Raw genomic sequence first — 24,398 nt, forward strand, 5'->3', positions numbered from 1 at the left:
GACCTCTACCACCTAGAAGGACAAGGGCAGCAGGCGCATGGGAACACAACCACCTCCAAGTACCCCTCCAAGTCACACACCATCCTGACTTGGAAGTATATCGGCCCAGAAATTCGGGTCCCCACGTGTGAGTACGCACTGGTTACTCACGCGTAGGCCCAACGAAAGTGCCGGTTTCGTGCATGCGCGGGAAACCGGAACTTCCATTCCCTTGAAAGAAGGGGTTGACAGGTGGAACGCGTGCGCCGGAGAGGCAGCACGTGCGCATCGAACTTACGGTTTTTTTGCAGGGTTCTCCGGGAGGGTAAGTCTCCAGCAGTTACACTTTTAAAAAGCAGGCACAAGGCCTGCTTTTAACAAGGTAAGTGGTGAATTAATTAAAATTAAAACATTTTTTCCACAGGTTTATTATTTTTAAATACATTAAAGAAAGGTAAGTTTATTTTTAGCCTCGTTAGAAAATGTAATTAATTTTTTCAAAAATTTAAATTATTGTTTAAAATAGTTATTTCATGTAATTTATAGTTATTTTAAAAATGTGATTTAAAAAAAAATTATTTGAAGTTTTAGTTATGTTTTGGGCCTTATAGTATTTATAGGTTTGACAGCTCTTCCTGTCAAATTTATGAATGAAGCATTCCCTGCTACCATTGGCTCTCCATGGCCCACATGATCCCAGGGGACGCTTCGAACTAACTGCGCCCTGGGATACGCAAGCACTGTGCGCCGGCATTTGGAGGAGGCTCAGGATCGGAATACCACGCGGGCCCACAGCACAGCGGCCGGCGTGCAAGGTAAGTGCAGATCAGAGGCTTGCACCCGCGGGAAGCCCCCGACCCGAATTTCTGGGCCATCGTCATTCCTTCATCGTCGTTAGGTCAAAATCCTGGAACTCCCTACCTAACAGCACTGTGGGAGCACCCTCACCACACGGACTGCCGCGGTTCAAGGTGGTGGCTCACCACCACCTTCTCAAGGGCAACTAGGGATGGACAACAAATGCTGGCCTTGCCAGTGATGCCCACATGCCATGAATGAATACATTAAATAAAAGTCAGCTGTGGGTTCCAGCACCTTCTCCCAGTACAGAAAAATAAGACAGGAGAATAACTCTATCAAAGAACGTATGACAATACTGGCAGGCTACAAGTTCTTAACAAAAATATATAATGTATAGATTCTTATGCCCAGAAATAAGACAGGTTTTCAATCTGTATCGCAACCTACTGCCTGTTAACATAGCAAGTGCAGCCTCCTCTGCAATGAAAATTTTAAATGCAGATTGGCTTAGCACTTTGCCAAACATGTCCTGAAGCATGATCCTGACCTCTATGTGCGCTCCACTTCAGCTAACTCTCTCATTCTCACTCTGACCTTTCCATTTATAACCAACTGCACCATTCTAAATCGAGCTCAATGCAAACTTCAAGAGCAGCATTTCATCTTAGTCTTTGGCATTCTTCAGCCTTCTAGTGGGAACACGGACTTCAGCAACGTCAGACTTTGCCAAGAAAATGGAAGAGACAGCTAGTTACCACCATTTACTTACTGTTCACCTCCATTTTGATGATGTTTTACTCACTTTTGTCTTTCCAACGCCTTTTCACAGCCTCACCAGTGACCTGCATTTATCATCTAACACTTTTCGATATGCTGCATCTTTTTGAAAAGAATCTGTTTGCATGCTATTAAACCTATTAGCTCCCTCTTTGTACTAGTAGTTAACATGCCTGGCTCATATCCTTTACCTGTTGTTCTCTCCTCCACTTTGTTTTGGTCAGACTTATAAAGCAGTTGTCTCATTGTCCTCTATCAATTCTGAAATATAAACCTAGCATTTCCCTTTCCAGATGCCGGTGTACCTGCTGTGTGTTTACACGCTTTGTATTTGGATAACATACAGTTGATATGTACAAAACAGCTGGAATTTTTCCAGTTTTAATTGTGTGTAATAAATCTAATTAAACTAATAAAATTTCACCTTTCACACTAGAAGATTACAGAGATTCTGTATAGGATATACAACAAGACCCTCAGTGTTGTAACTTACTCCAGATTATTTTGGTAAATTTTAGGTTGACTGTTACCCATTATTGCAGTCTTAACTCTTAACCTTGAACTTCAACCTGCATTTACATTGAATCACTTCATAAAACTGAGAGACAACTGCACTGTAGTTTGTCTGCCAATCACACTCCAATGAGAAGTAGGCACACAAAGCAATATTCCAGAATGTAGAACAAGCTGAATTGTAAATTACTCTACTTGACAGTAATTCAGCTTCACATGAATATTAATTTCAAGAAGCCAGGTGTCTTTTTCAACTAGATTAATATCTCATTTCAAAATCTTCCTACCTGCAGGTGACTTATTGGAAATCATGAGAATTAAATTAGATGACTCATTTCCTAGCCTTCTGATACAGGAAATATGCTACTTATTTAGGTAGAATGGGTCATTCCTTATAAGATTCTGCTGTGCACGAAACCTCTCCGCCACCAACAAGGCACCAGTCAGAAGTGTGTTGGAATACTCTACATCGCCTGGGTGGGTGCGGTTGCAACAACACTCAAGAAGCTTGCCACCATCCAGGACAAAGCAGTCCACTTGATCAGCAGCCCATCCGCCACCTTAAACACCTACCACCGGCGTATTGTGGCTGCAGTGTGCACTATCTACAGGATGCATTGAAGCAACTCACCAAGGCTTCTTCTCAATAGCACCTCCCAAGCCCGCAACCTCCACCACCTAGAAGACAAGGGGAGCAGATGCATGGGAACATCATGACCTCCAACTTCCCCTCCAAGTCACACACCACCCTGACTTGGAAATTGCTGTTCCTTTATTGTCACTGTGTCAAAATCCTGGAACTCCCTGCCTAACAGCACTGTGGGAGTCCCGTTACCACACAGACTGCATCGGTTCAAGGAGAAGACTCCCCACCCACCATCATTGCAAAGGCAACTAGGAATAGGCAATAAATGTCGGTCTTTCCAGTGACGCCCATATCCCGAAAATTAATTAAAAGAATTTTTAAAGAATACTTATACAAGGATTATTAATGAAATAGAAAATACTACAGTTATAAGCAGTACCAGCTGCTCCACAGAATCCTGTACAATGTCTGTCCATATAACAAAGTAACACTCATCGTGGCTAATGGTAACCAGAGGTAGTGCCACTAAGCTTTTAGCTGCTGATAGTAATAACGTTAGCTATCATTAGATTTTTGGATTCTTTCATCCTCTGGCGGCACCATTGAGATTTGGTTCAAGGGAGGGGACATGCACATCAGTTACCTGCCACCTAGCTGGTCACCTGTCAAGTATTACACAGCAATGCACATCTGCCATCAACACCACAGGATTTGTGTGTGTGTGGAAAGTCAGCTGGAGGTATGGTTGGGAAAGGGGATTGAAACGGGTGAGAGAAGATAGGGGTTAACACTTGGAGGTGGGAACGTTATTGCTGATGTCTCACATTTCTGCAACCAGCTCTCATAATGCCATAGTCCAGGGACAGCTTTTGTTCCCATATTTAGGAAGCAACAGAAAAAAGAAACACTGTTCCCCATTTTTCTGAGATCAATGATTTAAATAAAAGAAAGACTTGCATTTGTATAGCGCATTTCACAACCTCAAGACAACCCAAAGCGCTTTACAGCCAATGAAGTGCTTTTGAAGTGTAGTCATTGTTGTAATGTAGGAAACACGGCAGCCAATTTTTGCATAGCCAGCTCCCACAAACAGCAATGAAAAAGAAATGACCAAATCATCTGTTTCAGGTGTTGGTTGAGGGATACATGTTGGCTAGGACACCAGGAGAACTCCCTAGCTCTTTTAAATAGTGCCATGGGATCTTTTACATCCACCTGAGAGGGCAGACGGTTCCTCAGTTTTATGTCTCATCCGAAAGACAGCACGTCCAACAGTGCAGCATTATCTCAGTACTGCACAGGATTGTCAGGCTAGATTTTGTGCTCAAGTTCCTTGAATGAGACTTGAACCCACAACCTTCTGACTCAGAGGTGAGAGTGCTACCACTGAGCCACAGCTGACAAATTGAGGTTACCAATATGAAAACATAATTTATTCAGAGTTGTAATCCCTCATACTGGTTTCACAATTCAACCTATTTTGATGCACGTCACTTTAAAAATGATTAACTAGATTTATATGTTACATCATACTTTACCCTTTATGCATCACTTTTAAAGACTATGGGGGAAAAATTTGGTTGCTTTGCACCTCCCGTTAGGGCGCAAAGCCACCAACGCCTCCCGTGAAATTCAGCGGGGGGGGGGGGGGTTAGCGGCGGCGGTAACCGTTAGCGCCCTGCGGCGCTAATTAAAGGCGAGGTGCCAGGTGGCCATTTTTGTTGCTGGCCGTCTGCCAGCACCTGTCCCCATTGCCGTCCCCGCCCTCCTGAGCAGCCCGCCAGCGGAGTGCCAGCTGCGCTCCATGAGCCCGGCACTCCTGTTGAGTGCCGGGCTCTTTTGCCAGCACTCTGATCCCTGGTGGCCCAGCTGGGCCCCAGGTCGTGCTGCGCAAGGCCCCTCCCCTTTAAGAAGGGGAGGATGGCCTGCAGTACCACGGCGTTGCTGTGGCACGTAGCGTCGCAATATTCCCTCACAGTGCCCCAAGAGGGAGATGGGGCGCTTCCAGTAGCATCGCGCTTCCCTCTTGGGGCACGACCGATGAATTTCAGCCGCGGGGGCGCTAAAAGTAGCGCCCCGGCGAAGTTAGTGCCCCAAAAGGGGCGCGACTCAATTTATCCCCCTAACATTTCATGCTCGTGCCTTCTGACCTTCGGGAGCATCTAAACATTTACAAGCAGTAAATCTACTCGGAATTTCCCAGCAATTAGCCTGTAACTGATATCATGCTTTGTCTATTAACTGCACTGAGGCTGTGTAACCTCAAAGAGACATGCCTGGTTACATACATTTCCACATTGGCAGAATTCATTGTGCATTACATGGTACAGTGTTTCTGTCCTCATAAAACAACATAACTTACAACATGCCCTGGGAGATTTGCTAGTATAGTTGAATGGGTTTGCAACCTGCCTCAATCTATTTGTTCCTAAATCTCACACTAATATTTTCCTAATGTTGAATCTTCTGAAAGATAATGTTCTCTCCTCATGCCCCTAATCAGCTGAGAGTGTGCATATTTCATTCAAAAACCGTACCTGTCACTCCTGTTGGTAATGCTGTAATGAGACTATTCAATGTTAAAAGTGTCAACATCGTATGACACAGAATAACTGCTATTTTATAATTGTCTTTTGTATCTTTTAATTCTTTCATTAAAGTTTTTATTTGAAGGGCTCTCCTAAAAGCTTAAGCTCAAAATTGATATTTTCACCTGGAACTGTGACTCTGTTTAATTTTCAAGGATGCTGTATTGGTGGGATATTTTTCTTCTCTTTCCTTTGAATATTTTGAAATAGAGACATTTCTAAAGCTTTACTGAGGTTAATTTTATATCAAATATTTATCTTTGAAAAGCTTTGTGTTTGTGTGGGAGAGATAAATGACAGTTTTATGATTACATATATATTGTCGTTTTTTTTTGTTCTATAGATTTTAAAAAGTGTATTAAGCTAAGGATGAACGAGCCAGAAAGAGAGAAAATTCAGAGAAACATGGGTGAGTGAGTGGGGTCAGCGAGAATGGTGGTACGAGATGAGAGTGCTTTTTTCATTTAATGTTACTTTAATTTTAAAAAATAGCCCCCGTTGAATTTTAAAGCCCACTGATTATCTCACCTATGTGTTTTGAATAGCTAGAGAAGGCCAATGCTAATCATGTACACCCGAGACACATGTTCTAATTTGCAACACCTGTAAGATAGAGGGATTGAAAAATGACAGCGCTCTCATGATATATCGAAATTAGCTTTTGTCTGGTGTTGCAGAAACTTTAAAACATGTGTTAAATTGGGGGAAGAGTGAGAGATAGGCAGAGAAGGCAAAAAGAGAGAGGGGCAGACAGTTTTCTTTCCTTATTCTAATTTGAGGTTTTCGTCAAGTTGAATTTAAAAGAAAACAAAACCTCTCTGAGAGAAACCAATAGGAAGGGAAAGGATAAAGAGGAGAATGGAAACTGATTGAGGGTGAGAGGGGCTCTAGCCTTTCAGTATTCAACCTTGGGAAGCACGAGGGAGTGGAGAAGAGTAGATGTGTTAAGCTTGAGGTGACAGTGATGCAAGTGGGAGGGGAGGTTACAGAGATTGAGTGGGCAATTCAAAGGGGAAGAGGTAACGGTAATGCTAAGAGTGACAGGGTGTTATGAAGGGGAATGGACAGCAGCAAGATGAAGAGGAAGGGGAAGCACAAATGATTGAGGAGGAGATGTGAACGGAGCTGTTGAGGGCCACATTTTCTCCACAATCTCGACCTCAAATGCAGCTACCAGCAGTTGGAGGCTGCTTCCCCCACCCCACCAGCATCCCCACCCACCTCCACCCGCACACTGTGCCCCCACCCCACCAGCACCCCCACACTGTGCCCCCACCCCACCCGCATCCCCACCTCCACCCGCACTGTGCCCCCGCCCCACCAGCACCTCCACCTACCCCCCATCTCCACCCGTACAGTGTCCCCCCCATCAGCACCCCCACCCGCACTGTGCCCCCACCCCACCAGCACACTGTGCCCCCACCCCACCCACATCCCCCCGCAGTGTGCCCCCACCCCACCAGCACCTCCACCTACCCCCCACCTCCACCCATACACTGTGTCCCCCCCCATCAGCACCCCCACCCACCTCCACCCGCACACTGTGCCCCCACCCCACCAGCACACTGTGCCATACTACTCACCATCTACCACCTAAAAGGAAAAAAGAAAAAAAGAGAGCGCAAAATGAAGAGTTAGAGAGATAAGCAGAAGAGACGAAAAAGAAATAGAATCAGAGGAGTAGATAAAGACAGCAGAGACAGGCAAGAGATAATATTCTCTACCTTACCATGTGCTAGTAATGTCTGCTCCTCGGACATCTGACCGGGGGGGAGGGGATAGGAAGCGAGTTGCTGATGGCCACATTTTCCCTGAAACCTTGGCCCCCAAATGCAGCCTGCAGGCATTGGTGGCTCCTTTCCATGACACACCACACCAAAGTACCTAGCATCTCCCAACCGAAGGGACAGAAGACAAGAAAATGACAGAGAAAAGTAGAAAAAGACACAGAGGGAGAAGCAAGAAGAGTTCAGGGGAGAGAAGCAGTACAGAACAGAAAAAGAAAAATAGAAAAAGAGGAATGACAGCGAGGAGCTGCAGCACACACGAGTAAACGTATTGTCCTATTCTCCGACTATCTATGTGCAGCATAATGTTCATGACATAAAATACATCAAGATGATATTACCGGGATAACAACAGAAAATGCTGGAAAAACTCAGCAGTCAGGCAACATCCGTGGAGAGAAATTTGAGTTGACGTTTCAGGGTTTGGATAGCTCTGTGAATTAGAACTCACTCAGGCTATCCAATAGTTGGTGTGAGTAATGGACATGTAACACTGACACAGACTGGGGTGCCCTTATGAGGTTGGACTCGGAGCATATTTTGGGGGCACAGCATGGGTTGATTAATTCTGTAACTAATCTTTCCTGTACCATGTCAGGTAGCATCTGTGGAGAGAGAAACACAGAGTTAACATTTCAGGTCAATGACCTTTCGTCAGAGGGGATCCTCAAAGCAGCATAATAGTCTGTTCTGACAATAGATCATCGACCTGAAACGTTAACTCTGTTTCTCTCTCCACAGATGCTGCCTGACCTGCTGAGTATTCCCAGCATTTTCTGTTTTTATTTCAGATTTCCAGCATCTGCAGTATTTTGCTTTTGCTTTCCTGTACCTGGCCTGAAACAGCAGGATAGGAGCACTGGGCACAAAGAGCGGAAACATATTGGCCTAGAAATTCAGTATAGCCACGTTCGGGGCGCTACAGTCGGGCGGCCGCTAAAGTTTGCGCCCGGCGCAAGTTCGCGCCACCTTTGCCGATATTCAGTCGCATCGCCCCAAGAGGTTGCTGCTGCGCTAAAACAGGCGATGCACGACTATCATTAGGCGCTAAGCCGGCGGTCCGGGGCGATACCCCCCGAGGGCGGGCGCAGCGCAGGTGCAGCGAGTTGCTGATTGACGGCAGACACTCTGGCGCCGGTCAGCTCTTAAAGGGGGAGGGTGGATTTGTTTGCCTGCCACGCCCTGCACACTGCAGCCCTCAAGCTAGGCCTGACCACTTCTGCTTCATCTGTGCAACGCCCAGGGCTATGGAGAATGCCAGGGAGAGAGCGCAGCGCTTCAGCGAGGGTGACCTGAGGGTGCTGGTTGGCGGAGTGGAGCGCCGGCGCCATGTTCTGTTCCCTGAAGGTGGCAGGAGGCCGCTGCCCAGCGCCTACCGGAAAGCCTGGAGGGAGGTGTCAAACAGGGTGACCTCCAACAGCGTGGTTGCCAGGACTCCTGTGCAATGCCGGAAAAAGTTCAACGACCTCACTTGGGCTGTCAGGGTGAGTACCCTTTCCAGTGTCCTCCTCATCCCTGCATGTGCACCTCAGTTTATGGGCAAAGGGACCTGAAAGCCCTAATGGCCAGCCCTCATCCAGCAGCTATGGGACTGTCATGAAAAGCACTTGCACATTCAGCACTTTACACACTGTACAAGCTATTCGACCATGGGAGGCAGTACAGCCAAGATCAGGGCTTCACACTGTCAGGGCCAGTCCACCATGGGAGGCAGTGCAGCCAAGATCAGGGCTTCACACTGTCAGGGCCAGTCCACCATGGGAGGCAGTGCAGACAAGGTCAGGGCTTCACACTGTCAGGGCCAGTCCACCATGGGAGGCAGTGCAGACAAGATCAGGGCTTCACACTGTACTTAGAGGCCGTCCTTTCTCTTGCAGGCCAAGGTGGCGCACAACAGGAGGAACCAGCGTGAGACCGGGGGAGGCCGTCCTGACCTCAAAGAGCTCTCCGACCTCGACCAGCGTGTGGAGCGCATTATGGCAGGCCGGCTGATTGGCCCCGTCGCCAGTGGAGATGCCGACCCTGTTCTGGGCCCCAATGGTAAGGGCATCACCTTTTTTGTGGTGTATGTGCCTTTAAGAGCAATGGTGGTGTATGTGCCTTTAAGAGCCCCAGGTGTGCGTAATGCCAGTAATTGCCACTTGGGCTATATAAGCCTGTGTATTGTGTATAAACTTTAGACCCCCACCAGACTTGCTTAGTAAATACCTATGAACCAACTCCTGTCTTCAGTGTCTTTATCTACACACGGACACTACAGTGGCGACGAAGTGGAAACGGACTTACCTGCAATTCGGCAGCACTCAAGGACATCGATTCCTCCAGCGTCCAGAAGACTCAAGGAAGTAATAGAAACTGTGGTTTCACCAGCTGGCCAAGCTGGTGGCAGGTACTGCGCTAATCCTTCCTGGGCGTCAGGCTGGGGCTCCAGCGGCGGGCTCTACAGCTGAGACAAGCAGCGAAATCAGAGGCAAGCAATAACGGACTGGGAGGGTGCACTCGGGAGACGGCCGGCGCGGCAAGCAGGTCAGCGTTTAGACCTCCGTCGGGAACGAGTCTCCAACAGTGAATAAACGGAAACCACAGTAAAACAGCGTTGTTATCGGTAGCAGCGGCGGTGAAGCGCCATATTGTTGCTACAGAGAAAAAAAAAAGCGCAGGAAGCGCCATATCTTTTTTTTGAAATGCCTAAGTCTGGCAATATTGATGCTTTTGATAACGAAACAGAGCCTAACTTTGGCAATATTGATGTTTTTGATAACAAGATAGAGGATTGGACCACATATGTAGAAAGAGTGGAGGTGTTTTGCACCGCAAATGGAATAGAAGATGAAAAAAAAGCTTCAGTTCTTCTGGATCTAATGGGCGCAGAAACATACAAGCTGTTACGCAACTTAATCACTCCAGCCGAACCGATGGACAAGAATTTTGAAGAGATTGTTGATACCCTACACTGCCAATTCGAGGCAGGACTGGCAGATTCTCTGCAAGACAAATTCATCTGCGATCCCCTAAGTGTAGAAACACAAAAGAAGGTATCTTCTAGAAAAGATTTAACACTGGACAAGGCTTTCAGTGCAATAGGAGTGGCAAAGATAAAGCAAAGGCCACAGGACTTCGGCACCCATGAAATGACACGGGGTTTCAAGAAATGTTATCGATGCAGCAGATCCAACCATGACCAGAGGGATTGCTGGTTCAAAGAAAAAGCATGCAAGCGATGCGGAAAAATAGGACACATTCCACGTGTATGCCGATCTGAAAATAAAAAATCCACTAACGGGAAAAGAATCAATAAGGAAAAGCACAAAGGTACAAATGATGACGGACAGTAGCTCCAAAGACCAGAAGAGCGATAGCGACTCTGGGAACAAGAGACTAAGCTCTCTCAAATTACACAATGTAATTGCCAATGAAGATTACCAAACCATTTGGGTTACCCTCACAATAGCAGGGTCCCCAGTTAAAATGGAGCTAGATACAGGATCAGCTCTAACCGTGATAAATCGACGAGATTACGAGAGGCTATTTTCGCATATACCTCTAAAAGACACATCCATTATCTTAAAAACATATACAGGGCAGAAAGTCTACCCCAAAGGAAAAATAAGGGTGCCTGTGGTATACAACGGCAAAGAAATACAAAAGTTGTATTTATACATTCTACAAGATGGTGGTCCACCGTTGTTGGGACGTGAATGGATAAGGAAGATACGTTTAGACTGGCACTCCATTCAGGCACTGACGGTGACCAGTAAGGAAAAAAACAATGATGACATCATACCTGAACGATTAAAAGACATCTTGGCCAACGCCAAAGAAGTGTTTCAAGAGAAACTAGGAACCTTGAAAGGCATCACCGCCTCAATAAAAGTGGAAGATGCAGCAATTCCCAAATTTTTTAAGGCAAGACCGGTGCCATACGCAATACATCCGGCAGTCGAGGCAGAGCTGGAGAATTTGGAAAAGGCAGGCGTATTATCCAAAGTAGATTGGAGCGAATGGGCAACACCCATCGTTCCAGTCATGAAAAAAGCATTGAAAAATAACTCTGAGGAACAGAGAAAAATTCGCATCTGTGGGGACTTTAAGGTGACTGTAAACCCGGTCCTTCACACGGTACAGTATCCTCTTCCGAGGATAGAAGATATTTTCGCCTCACTATCCGGAGGGAAACGTTTCACAAAAATTGACTTGGCACAGGCATATCTACAGATGGAGGTTGAGGAGACCTCTAAAAAGTATCTCACAATAAACACACACAAAGGCCTGTACCAGTACAATCGACTGGTTTTTGGAGTAGCATCAGCTCCAGCTATCTGGCAAAGAGCTATGGAGCAAGTCCTGCAAGGGATTCCGGGGACTCAATGCTACCTAGACGACATCCTTATAACAGGAGAAAACGACAACGAGCACCTTGCCAATTTGGAGCAGGTGCTCACTAGGCTGAAAGAACGGGGCCTACGAGCAAATCGCCCCAAGTGCGAATTTTTCCAAAATCAGATATCATATTGTGGCCACATAATTAATAAGGAAGGGTTGCATAAGTCACCTGAAAAAATTGAAGCAGTTCTAAAAGCCCCAGCACCTGAAAATGTTTCACAATTAAGGTCATTCCTGGGATTAATAAATTACTATCATAAATTTTTACCGAACTTATCAACTATTCTACACCCTCTTAATGATCTTCTACAGACAGGAGTGATTTGGAAATGGAACGAAGACTGTAAACGTGCCTTCCATAAATGTAAAGACTTAATCACATCCGAGAAAGTTTTGGCTCATTACAACCCATCACTACCAATCAGACTGGCGTGCGATGCATCCCCTTACGGCATAGGAGCGGTATTATCCCATAGATTCCCTGATGGCTCAGAACGGCCGATAGCTTTTGCGTCACGCTCATTAAACTCAGCTGAGCGTAACTATGCCCAAATAGACAGGGAAGCACTCAGCCTGGTATGGGGAGTGAAGAAATTCAACCATTACCTACACGGACAAAAATTTACCTTGCTGACTGACCATCAACCCCTCATTTCCATATTCAACCCTAAAAAAGGTGTCCCCATTATGACGGCACAAAGACTACAGAGGTGGTCCCTTTTTCTAGGGGCACACCAATACAACATTGAATACAAAGGGTCAAAACAGCATGGGAATGCTGACGGTTTATCGCGCCTACCGTTGCCAACGATAGAAGAGGCACCTACAGTAGACCCAGTAGAGATATTCCACTCTACCATAGTGGAATGTCTACCGGTGACAAATTCTGCCATTGAAAGGGAGACAAGAAATGATCCTACTCTCTCACGGGTCTACGATTTAACAGTGAAGGGATGGCCAGCACATGGCGAGCCACTGTTGCCAGCATTCTCGCAAAGAAGAGAACAGCTGTCAGTGTGCCGAGGAACCTTGATGTGTGGATCCAGAGTGGTGATTCCACCCAAACTCCAGGATAAAGTTCTAAAGGAGCTTCACGAGGGGCATCTGGGTGGAGTGAAAATGAAGAACCTAGCTAGGGCGTTTGTATGGTGGCCAGGTATCGATGGAGACATCGAAGAAATGACCAAGAGCTGCCTAGGATGCCAGAAGGTCCAAAACGCTCCACCACAAGCCCCTCTACATCCATGGGAGTGGCCCTCATCTCCCTGGCAAAGGGTGCACATCGACTTTGCTGGTCCATTTATGGACTCAATGTTTCTAATCGCAGTTGATGCACACTCCAAGTGGCCGGAGGTAATAAAGATGTCCTCCACCACCATGGAAAAAACCATCACAGTATTAAGGACCATATTTGCCAGGAATGGGCTGCCGGAACAGATATGTTCTGATAATGGACCGCAATTTGTGTCCGAAGAATTCAGAAAGTTCTTTAAAGAACAATGGGGTAAAGCACTACATGTCCGCCCCATACCATCCCGCCACCAATGGATTGGCTGAAAGGTTTGTCCAGACCTTCAAGAAGGCCATGAGTAATGAAGACATAAAACTTCAGCACAAGGTGGATAACTTCTTATTTGCATATAGGAATGCAACACATATGGTTACTAACCAAACTCCCGCCATGATGTTCTACAATAGAAACCTAAGATGCCGCCGGCTGGATTTGGTCAAGCCCAACATCTGAAAGGACGTGGAGAACCGGCAGTTTCAGGGCATGAATGAAAAGCCAACTAGGACCTTCCAGATAGGCCAACCGGTTTTGGCCCGGGACTACCGTACCGAGAAGTGGCAGCCTGGAACTATCTGCACATGACTAGGACCACTGATGTATACCGTGGACATCGGAGAAAGCATAATAAGACGCCATGCTGACCAAATCATCAAGTCATCCGAAAAAGGACAACCTACACCACCACTCTATACATCTAACGATGAAGTAGATATACCCATATCTACCTCCGATCCGGTGAGACTGGAACCCGATGAACCCGACACTGGCATTCAAGCCGAATCAGCCTTGCCAGAAGAACCTACTACACCACCAGAAACGACTACACCCCCGAGGCGTTATCCGGACCGAGTCAGGAAGCCTCCTGAGAGACTAACTTATAATTAATTAATACAGCAATGTATCTTATTTTGCATATAACATTTAATTAATAATTACTTAAAATATGATGTACTAGTTAGCTAGAAGGGGAGGAATTGTGGTGTATGTGCCTTTAAGAGCAATGGTGGTGTATGTGCCTTTAAGAGCCCCAGGTGTGCGTAATGCCAGTAATTGCCACTTAGGCTATATAAGCCTGTGTATTGTGTATATCCTTTAGACCCCCCCCAGACTTGCTTAGTAAATACCTATGAACCAACTCCTGTCTTCAGTGTCTTTATCTACACACGGACACTACATTTTTGACCTCTCTCTTTCCACTTGCGCCTCAGATCAGCATCCTTTGCCACTGTCCGACCAATGCAGTGCATGGCAGCACTCATGCCTCCCTCGCTGCCGCCCTGTCCTCACTCTAAAGCAACTCTTGTGCCTCCCTGCTTTCAGATGGTGAATCGCCAGGTGAGGAGGCGGGCCCTCAAGCTGCCACTGTCAGTGATTCAGAATTCGAGGAGGAGGAAGAGGAAGCCGGCCCATCAGTGCCACCCTCAGCCGAGGCAGCCCATGGCGATGATGGGGACACGTCTTCCCTGGAGGGGAGCCGGGGGAAAGCGTCGGAGGAGAGTGAAACTCCGGGGCCCAGCGGCCTGCAGCAATGCGGGAAGGGTGGGGAAGCTCGGCGGACTTCTCCCCAGAGGGTGAGTGCGGCCTCCAGTCCTGCGACGGTGAGCGCAGAGGAGGTGCGCCTCCTAGAGGAAATGGCCGCCCAGGCTGAGCGCAGGCACACTGAGCTCATGGCTGCAGTGGCAAGGATGCCTGACTCCATAGAGTCTCTGTCAAGGAGTGTGCAGGAATTCGGAGCAGCACAGGCCAGGAGTCTGGAACAATTCAGTGCAGCACAGGCCAGGAGTCTGCAGGGCTTCGCGGCAGCACAGGCGGCTTCTAGCCAAGTGCTCAGTCGTGCCGTCCATTCACTGGCTGGTGTCATGCGGACACAGACCAGGGCCACACGGGCACTAACTGCTGCCACCCTCGCTGGATCGGCCAGGCATCGCCAGGGCACTCGCCGCGCAGCAGCAGCGCAGCAGGCTGTTCTTCAGCAGTTTGCTGCGTATGCTGCAGTGCTGGCCCGTGCGAGTGCCAATGTCTCAGGCGACCAGGGAGTACCTGCGATCTGTCAGGGTGGCACCATTCCTGCAGCCGACACTGCCACTCCGCCATTGCAGCTGCCACCAGCCGCTGGACAGACGGCTGCCGCCCAAGCAGAGTTGGAGCAGTCAGCAGCCGGCCCCTCCAGGGCCAGAGCTGGTGCAGGCCGACCCCCAAGGGCATCTGCCGTCTCGCCATCTGACCCTCAGCAGCCTTCCCACAGCCTTGCTGCAGCCACTGGGGTCCCATTGAGGAGGAGCAGCAGGGCGGGCAGGGGCCAGTCACGGATGCGAAAGGCATCACCCTCGCAGGGCAAAAAGTAGAAGGTTTGGCCAAATGCTTTGTGTTTGTTGAAAGGCCGAGACTGGTGCAGTTGTGTTTTTGTAAGGCCGAGACTGGTGTCTTTCTTTTTTTTGTAAGGCCGAGACTGTTCGGTTTGTGTTTTTGGAGGGGGCTTCTCTCCATTAGTTTGTAATGTGGGAAGGGCAGAGGTTGCCAAGTAATAAATGTTCTTAAATCGCACTGCCCATGCTTTATTTTGCAAGTCCTGGTTGCCCTGCTCGGCTGAGGGCTTGTGGAGCGGCTACATTCATCTGGTGACATTGGCACAAGCCATTCCCCGAGAGGGGGCCTAGAACCGACGTTCAATAAGCCGCCGACGGGCGGCCCTTGCACTTTCTGCCTCCCTCCTGTGCTGGTCCTCCTCCTCCTCCTCCTCCTCCTCCTGTGGTCCTCCAATCTCTGGTGGCAGTGGCTGAGTCCTGCGGATAGCCAGGTTGTGCAGCATGCAGCACACGACAACGAAATGGGAGACTCGCTCCGGCGAATATTGTAGGGCTCCACCGGAACGATCCAGACAGCGGAACCATTGCTTCAGGACGCCGATTGTTTGCTCAATGATGTTCCTGGTTGCTTGATGGCTGGCATTGTATCCCTCTTCAGCAGGGGTGCTGGGCGCACGGAGCGGGGTCATAAGCCAGGTACACAAAGGATAGCCTTTGTCCCCGAGAAGCCATCCTCGTGGGTGAGGCTGGGCCTGGAACATGTCTGCCACAGAAGTCTGGCGCAGGATGAAGGCATCGTGGCTGCTGCCTGGGAAGCAGGCATTGACAGCTAGGATGAGCTGCCTGTGGTCACACACCAGCTGGACGTTGAGCGAATGGTAGCCCTTCCGGTTGCGGTAATCCTCGGCATTCTCCAGAGGTGCCCGCAAAGCCACATGCGTGCAGTCAATGGTGCCCTGCACCATGGGGAAGCCCGCTAATGCTGCAAAGCCCATTGCACACTGTTGCTGCTTGACAAGGGCCATGGAGAAGGAGATGAACTGACGTCTCCTTCTGAAAAGGGCATTAGTCACCTGGCGGATGCAGCAATGCACGGCGAACTGGGAGATGTTGGAAATGTCCCCAGTAGCGGATTGGAAGGAGCCGGTGGCATAGAAGTTGAGAGCCACCGTCACCTTCACTGCCACCGACAGAGACATCCTGCTCCTCAGATGTGGCTGCAGATCACCGCCAAGCAGGTGGCAGATCTCAGTGACCACCGCCCTTCGGAATCGCAGCCTCTGAACACACTGCTCGTCAGACATGTTCAGATAGGAGAACTGCTGGCGGTATACCCTGGGTGGGTAAGGCCTCCTTTGCCGACGCCTGTTGCCCCCTTTCCATCTGGCCATGACTGCCACTCTCTCACGGCGTCTGTGAGCCCTTTGAATGCAATGGAGAAGGCCAGCGTTTGCACCCATTGCAGCCCCCATTATATGTTTGCAAACAATGATATGACACTGAAGGTAAAGACAATTGGAAAGCTGTGGCCTGAAGCCACAAGTACCTGTCCGAGTGTTGAGCCAAAGCAGAAAGCTCTCTACCTTTGTCTCTCTGCAAAGATCCGTCTCTCAAAAAGGAGTGCTGCAAAATGGCTGCCTTTTCTACTGCAGGAGGAGTGCCCTTTAATTTGCGCCCCCTGCGCCCCGCATCGACTGAGAACCGTTCCCCTCTACCAGTCGCTAGGGGCGCCAGGCGCACAATAGGGCGTCGCCACTGAATTTCCGGTTTGGGGCGCACAAAGGGCGTTGCACGAGGAAATGACGTCAGGATCTGCGCGCGCAAAGACTTTGCGCCGCCGCTAAATCTTTAGTGAAGTTGGGGAGAGGCGCAGATCGCGCTGCGCCCGGCCGCTAGCCGGCTAGCGCCCAACATCTCCTCCTCCTAAGGCGCTACCGGCTGGCGCAAACAACTGAATTTCTAGGCCATTATATTTCTTAGGACATCCTTCATCCTAATGAGCACAAAAAGAAACCAAAATATGTAGTTTTTTTTTAAAAAGGAAGATTAAAAGCCATATAAATATTCGTATTGCTTTTAAATAGTTAATTAAAAAGAACTTAAGCAAGAAACAAAATTGCACAGTGAAAATGTAAGTTTACAAGCAGTTTATTATTTTTTTTAAACTTCTGATTTTGACTTCTAGCACTTCGAAATAAAGTGACCAGAATTGCAATTCCCCTGGTAATCAACACCAAGTGTAAATAGGCAGATGGTCGCATTATCAGAATTCAACTATTTGCCCATCAGGGGAAGTAGAAACCATTCCAGAATAGCATATGGCACGCCGCAATCCTTCACACCCAACACACACACACAGCCTTCAATTCACTTCAGCACAGGCCACACACATCTATATTACCAGGGTCAGGACAGCATGACTATGAGATGATGATTTCTATTGACTATCATATGCTGCACAATACAACCATATCCACTGAACAGCATCCAAGTCAAACAAACAAAATTGCTTTGAAATAAAAGATGAGAAAGAAGCAGCTACAGAAAGCTTTCAAAAACATATTCTTTTGGTGATCCTAATGAGAAAGGTGTTAAATTGCAATCCTGGCACAAGCACTGTTTTGGTCCCTTGGCCTTTTCAGTTCCTTCTGTTCACTGCACAGCAAGAAGTCTTTTTAGTTCCACGTTTCTTGCAAGTTCAGACTGTCAATTTGCTTTGCACAATCATGCCTTAAGAAGAACAGCACCAGTTCCTTTATCAAATATTTCTTGCAAGACAAAGCTTTACAGAGGGTGGCTCGGTGTAGGGGAACTGGCACATTAGCATGGTTCTGAAGTGCTTTTTCAGCCAGGAAGGCAGATCTCATTGTTTGTCCTTGAAAGATATCACAAAGGGCTGTATTAATGATTTTTGGGTTCCAGCAGAGTAATTCCCTTTCCTAATTTGTCAGGCAGATGGAACAAAATGGTTTCCATCCAGCTTTGGCATGTGTACTTCTGCAGACTGTTCTTGTATTACCCTTCAATTGTATGCTGTAAATGTAGACCAACTCTCGTGACTGCACTGTATAGGGTGCAGTTTGATTAACTGACGGCCACAAAGGGGCATGATGTTCAAGCTAATGGGTGGCTGCGCATAATCGGGACATGAGGATAATAATATTACAGCGAATCAGCACTCGTGTTACTGAATTTATAATGTGACCAGGTTCAGTTTATTGTTTGTCCTCACGCAAAATTTTACACTGTGGTCTTTAATTGACAGAATATTTAAATAGGTAATTTATTACTGATGTTGAGCGACCTAAAAGGCTTTCCATTTCTGTTGATGAATATTTAAGGCACATGCTCACAATCTAAATAGAATGAGGGCACCACGGGATGAAATTCAATGGAAAAGTAAATCAATCACGTTGTAAAACGGGCAGCCAATTAGTTATCAGTTTTGCACTACTGACGTTGACCAATTTCCTTCCCCCACAAATCAACAGATGGTTTCGTTTTCAGTTTTGTGGCTTCTTCTTGGTAACAGTGTAAAGAACTGTTAAATAGAACTATCAGATTCAAATACCACAGCGGCTCCACTGTGTTTCAAGAACATTTTATTTTTCGCTTACACGAACATGCGAAAAAGAGAGACAGAAAAAGACCAGCTGCTCCATCAAACCTGTCCCATTTAGGTCATGTTGCAACTAAGCATCATGACCCCTCGATGCTCTCACCCACCAGCAGTCTTGTAATCTCCTGAGAGGCGAAAGAACAGATTCTAATATCTCCTAGGTCAATTCAGGGGAAATTAATTCTGCGAAATTCCTCTGAAGGCGATCAAAAAACGAGTTCCAGGGGAAAACAGTGACTGAGAGTCAACCTCATCCAGGAACTAGTCCAGCTCCCTTTGGATTGTTTTATCTAAAATTATACTCATCAGGGAAAAGCCACATGGCTGACTTTGCTTAAATAAAGACTTATATTTTATTCATTTCACTGAAAAAGAATATTTTATCTGTAACGTGACACTGAATGTCAAGACTCCATACCCTGTAAAATGCAAGCCCGCTCCCTTCCCAATTCAGAGTTGCCACTTTTGGTAAAAACTTTTACAGCTCATTCTTCTAAGTTGCTCCCCGGTATTTAGATTCATGCACTTAAATGACTAAAGACACTTCGAACACAAGGACCTAACATCATATTGGAGATCTGCTTTGGGCAGTAGCGCTCCAAAACCAAGGAGGTATTTTTAACCTAAAGTCAGTATAGAGTAAAGTCAGGTGGGGTGTAAAACGGGCAGCCAACTGGATTGGGTTGGCTCTTAGCCCACCTGACTTTACTCCCTTTCGCAGCAGGCGAGTTAGGTTAAGATTACCCATTATGTAAATGGGGTCACACCTACAGCATCCTGGAATAAAACTGGGACAATTTCTACAGCAACCTGTTTGCACCTATTATGTTGGTGCTATTTAAAAAAAAAAAAAAATTATTCATGGGATGTGAGCGTCGCCGGCAAGGCCAGCATTTATTGCCCATCCCCTAGTTGCCCTTGAGAAGGTGGTGGTGAGCCACCTTCTTGAATACAACTGAATGGCTTGCTCAGCCATTTCAGAGGGCAGTTAAGAGTCAACCACATTGCTGTGGGTTTGGAGCCACATATAGGCCAGACCAGGTAAGGACGGTAGATTTCCTTCCCGAAAGGACATTAGTGAACCAGCTGGATTTTTACGATAAACCGGTAGTTACATAGTCACCATTACTGATGCTATTTATTTAATTGAATTTCAATTCCCCAGCTGCCGTGGTGGTATTTTAACTCATGTCTCCGGATCATTAGTCCAGGCCTCCGGATTACTAGTCCAGTAACATAACCACTATGCTTCCGTGGGGAAGATCTAGGCAAGCAGTCGGCTCAGCAGTTGCCATCTTCTTTGGCCACCTCCACCTCTGATGCCATGCCACTTTAATTTGCATAGAGGCAGAGTTAGTAATGCTATTTTAGACGAGACTAATTTGATGGTACTGATTATCTACTACAATTAAATTGGGAGTGTTCTACCAAAGTCATTACCCATTTTTTGTCAGTCAAATCTATACAAACCATCGCTAATAACTACTCTGCTGGTGGATTCAGTGAACCTGCAACCAGTTCCTTCAATTTGTTTTCCAATCAGTTGACGATCAATGCAACAGCATTACAAATGACCAACTTGCATGCATCCTGGGTTGAGAATTCAAATCAAGCCTTTAATTTGCACAAATTTTATCTAAATTTTATAAACTAGTCCAACTTTATCGAGGTTGCATTCAGAATAGCCCCAGTTCATCTAAAATAAAAGCAGTATTTGTCACAATGGAAGTCGCAAGTTGTTAGCAAGAGGCAAATCCACAGTAGTGAGAGACTGAAACCTTCACTATGATAGTGAATCATGGGGCCTAAGTTTGAGGCTTAGAATGCCCCATGACATCATGTCATTCAGTGCTTTCCTAGAGTATTATGTAAGACAGACAATCCTTCATCGTGAATAATGCCATATTAAATGGGACAATATTTGTAATGTACATAATACATCCGGCAGCAATGTCGAAGCAAAACTTAAAATAATCGGAATCAAACAAAGCCTTTTAAGAGACTCATATTTTTATAATATCAAAAATTTTCAAGAGATCCAATGTCGTGTTTAAAGGTCCTCGAGTATTGTTCATAGTTGTGCTGCATTTTCTTTTGGGGGGGGAGTGAAGAGAAAGAGAGCGGGAAATACCTCTTCGCACAGAGAATTGTACAGCTGTGGAATTCACTTTCAAGGTTCGTGGTTGAGGCAGAAACTATGTAAGCACTCAAGGTTAGATTGGATAGGTAGATAAAGGAAAAGGGGTTGAATGGATATGGGGACGGGTTGGGTAAATCTGATTAGAATTATTTACTCGCATGGAGGGCAAACGCCACCATGGACTGGTAGGGCTGAATGGCCTGTGTTTCTGTGGTGTAACTTCTATGTATTCCTATGACACTCACAGTTAGACTGAGGAACACAACCTGAACAATCCTTCTGGACCTTGTCCAAGTTCGAAGAGGATGCCAACAACTGGATTCGATCATATAGTCATCAGACAATGAGAAGAGTCAATTACTTGATCTTGCAGATACCAATGGAAGCTACCAAAAGGGAACTAAGGTATGAAAAGATATAGAACCATGTCTAAGTTATGTATAACTTTGTAAAGTAAAGCTTAAGGAAGTATGATATTCTATGATGTAAACTGTAACACATTGTAGCATGCTGTGAGCTCAATCATGTAACTGTTGCGTGAGGTAAGTGATCCTGGCTGCTTGTGGACTACCTGTTCTCTTTTTTTTTAACATTACCACCGCATGGTTTTTGACCAGAAGGAATTTAGGAATATTAACAGCTACAGGCCAGGTAAATGACCCATAAATTTATAATACTAAAGGCAAGAGCAAACAAGTAACAATTGAAGCTCAATAAATTGAAAGAAGACTTTGAAATCATTGTCAAGTTATTTGCTGTAAACCATTATAAACCTGAAAGAGGAGGAAAAGCCAGCAACACTGTGGACAATATCCAAATGGGTCATTAAACATGACATAGGATCTCTTGAAAATTCTTGACAATTATAAAAATGAGTCTCAGAGTTTGGGAATTTGAACAATTTTATTCATTAAAAGTAAAATATGGCAAGGGTTAGTTTTACATTAGCAAACAGCATTTGAATGTTACTGTAAATAGAGTAACTAATGAGCCATGTGTTTTGAAATCCACATAACAATAGGAACACACAGGACCAAAGAGACTGTTGCAGTCCTTCTCGTCAGCACAAAAGTTCACAAAATACCATACACTTCTTTATCTCTTACGTACATCAATTGCTTCCTCTGCAATATATATCTCCCTCTTGAATTTGATGACATTATCCACCACATTAAACGGCCCTGTCCACTAGTCAATTTGCAACCTGGGAACAACCCTGCTGCTAAAGGACAAGCACAGTAATTAACACACTAATGAGAAAGAAAAACTTACCAGTATTTTGGAAGTGTAAGCACTGTTGAGGGATATTGAATTAACAAGCATATCCAGTGTTTTCGATGGGAGGGCATCGGGGTCTGGGACTTCTTTATAGTGGACCTCACCAACATAAGCCTGCACAACTGTCATTCGGTTTGTTGTCAAAGTGCCTGTTTTGTCAGAGCAGATTGCTGTAGCATTGCCCATGGTTTCACAGGCATCCAAATGTCTCACTAGATTGTTGTCCTTCATCATTTTCTGGTCAAAGGAGGCACAATATAACAGTAAGTAACTGCTTATCAATGTTAGAATGTTTGAAGATATTCTTTATAACACAGACATTATAATCTTTTTGAAGACTGAATAATTGTGATTTATATATTTTAACTCCATTTTCTTCTCTTGATAAACCGCCTAATTCCCTGGCTGAGAGAACGAGCAGGTACATCTCTACAGCCATCATCAAACCACAGCTCTGGAGCTGAGAGAGAGAGTGGTAGCTGAAGTATGACCGAGGGTGAAATCCCTGATGTTCTTCCCTTCCTCCTCTTGGTTTGGCATCTCAATTCTTCATTGCTACAACTGATGACCTCCACAGAATAAAACACTCTCTTTCTGGTGGAAGTCAGAGTATAAATATTAACTAAACCTGAGGTTTGAATCAAGCTCTCCCAGTGGATGGGTCAGTCAGTTTTAACAGCTTGTTTAAATCATTGGATATCCTCTAAACTTCTAGCTTTTTCAATAGGTGGCTCTACTTTTCTTAGTTCAATGTAAAATTCATACCCAGCACGGAGAGCTCGATCAAAAAGAGATGCTCGCCTATCTCCCCCCAATGGTAGCATTCGTATTGGGGGGTTGCACTGGCTCTGGAGGCACTGACGAACTCATCTCATTAGATAGGCCTTGGAGCCTCTGGAGACAGCAGCAGCACTTTATTTACCCAATAGTTGTGCACTTCCTTACAGCTGCTTTAGTGCTGCAAAATGAATGCAGCATAACTCAGTATTTTCTCAGAGGGCCAAAGAGAATGAGTTCTCAGGGAACTTTACTTTGCCGTTTTTTGTTGTTGCACTTTTGGAAAAAGGGACTAATATGCACTACAGGAAACTTTTGATTTACCAGCACCTAAATAACCAGAAATCTCGGTTAACCGGCAAAATTCAGGAGTAGGTTCAGGTAAGTTTTACTTCATATTGTACTTGCCTTCCTCGATCTGTTGCTGTGCAAGGGTGTAGCTGCAGCTGTTGCTAAGCTACAGAGACGCTTGGAACTTGTGGCCATTGTTCTGCACTTGTTGCTAAGCAACAGGGTTTGTTGCTTTATACGGAGCTGTCAGCTCTCCGTATCTTTTACTATAGCTTTCGGTTATCCGGAATTTTTGATGAACCGGCACCACGTCGGTGCCGGAAAAAAAAAAGTTTCCTGTAGTTTCCTCCCATTTATGTTTATTGTTGGGCTCTGCTCCCAATACAAGTATAACCTGTGATGCTCTGATACAAAATACTGAGACCCAAATTTATGTGAGAAGCACATACGCGCAGGGCTAGCTCTGTGCAATCAGTTTGCGACAATGAGAGGCATTTAATTGAATGGCAGATTTACAGACTGGCATTTTTGTTGGTCTACAAGGCCATCAGTTTGCTGTGGGTCAGGTTGTTGATGCATGCAAGCGTAGCCAACTATGACTTACAAAATCCACATTAGTTTTCCAGCTCGTTTACTTAGATGAATCCTCCAGTCTTACCAAACAGTTTAGGGCCGAATTTATCTCGGTCCATCCAGCAGAAATAGGGCAGTGGCAGAGTAAAATCACTGTGCACCACTTACCACACCATTCTCCTCCACCGCCATATTTACTGGGGCTTTCAACTGGGCAGCTAAGGTGGAAGCCTCATTACGTATGCAAATTAGGATTCTATGATGTACATAGGACCCTGATTCGATTGAGATCAGTGTTGTCCAACAGAAATTGTTGACTAGCCACAGATGTGGCTGGGGTGACACCATTTTAGCCACATGCACTAATTTTAGTAGAAAATGCTTCACATATACTTACATGATATAGGCAAATGTACTTCACCTGTGTGCATTTACTTAACAAACATCTATTACCATTCAGTAACCAAGGAAGTAAAGTGCTCACAATGATCAAAAGATGCTCGCACACTCTCGTTTTCACCTTACCAACAAAACAAACAAAAAGGTTAACGTTCACATGCATACGCCGTGCGAATATAAGTATTGAGATCACACGCCCGGTGATGGAGTCTATCACTCATTTTTATTTACCAATAAAACATGCAATTTGTCACACCTGGATTCATAATTAGTCACATGTGGCTAGCGGCCAATGAATTGGTCAACACTG

The 24,398-nt window shown here is 46.0% G+C and overlaps 1 protein-coding gene across 14 annotated transcripts in view; it reads right to left on the reverse strand.

Moving 5' to 3' along the window:
• Positions 1–24,398, reverse strand: part of atp2b2 (ATPase plasma membrane Ca2+ transporting 2) — a 784,580-nt gene that overhangs the window by 159,157 nt on the left and 601,025 nt on the right. For all 14 annotated transcript variants that reach the window (XM_086001789.1, XM_086001795.1, XM_086001794.1 and 11 more), the window contains one exon: positions 22,043–22,285. In XM_086001789.1, the coding sequence (XP_085857915.1) occupies positions 22,043–22,285 (243 nt within the window). The remainder of the gene's footprint in view (positions 1–22,042; positions 22,286–24,398) is intronic.

This window comes from Somniosus microcephalus, chromosome 11 (assembly GCF_052327205.1).
Source record: "Somniosus microcephalus isolate GS21.2 chromosome 11, FLI_Smic_1.0, whole genome shotgun sequence".
NCBI lineage: Eukaryota > Metazoa > Chordata > Chondrichthyes > Squaliformes > Somniosidae > Somniosus > Somniosus microcephalus.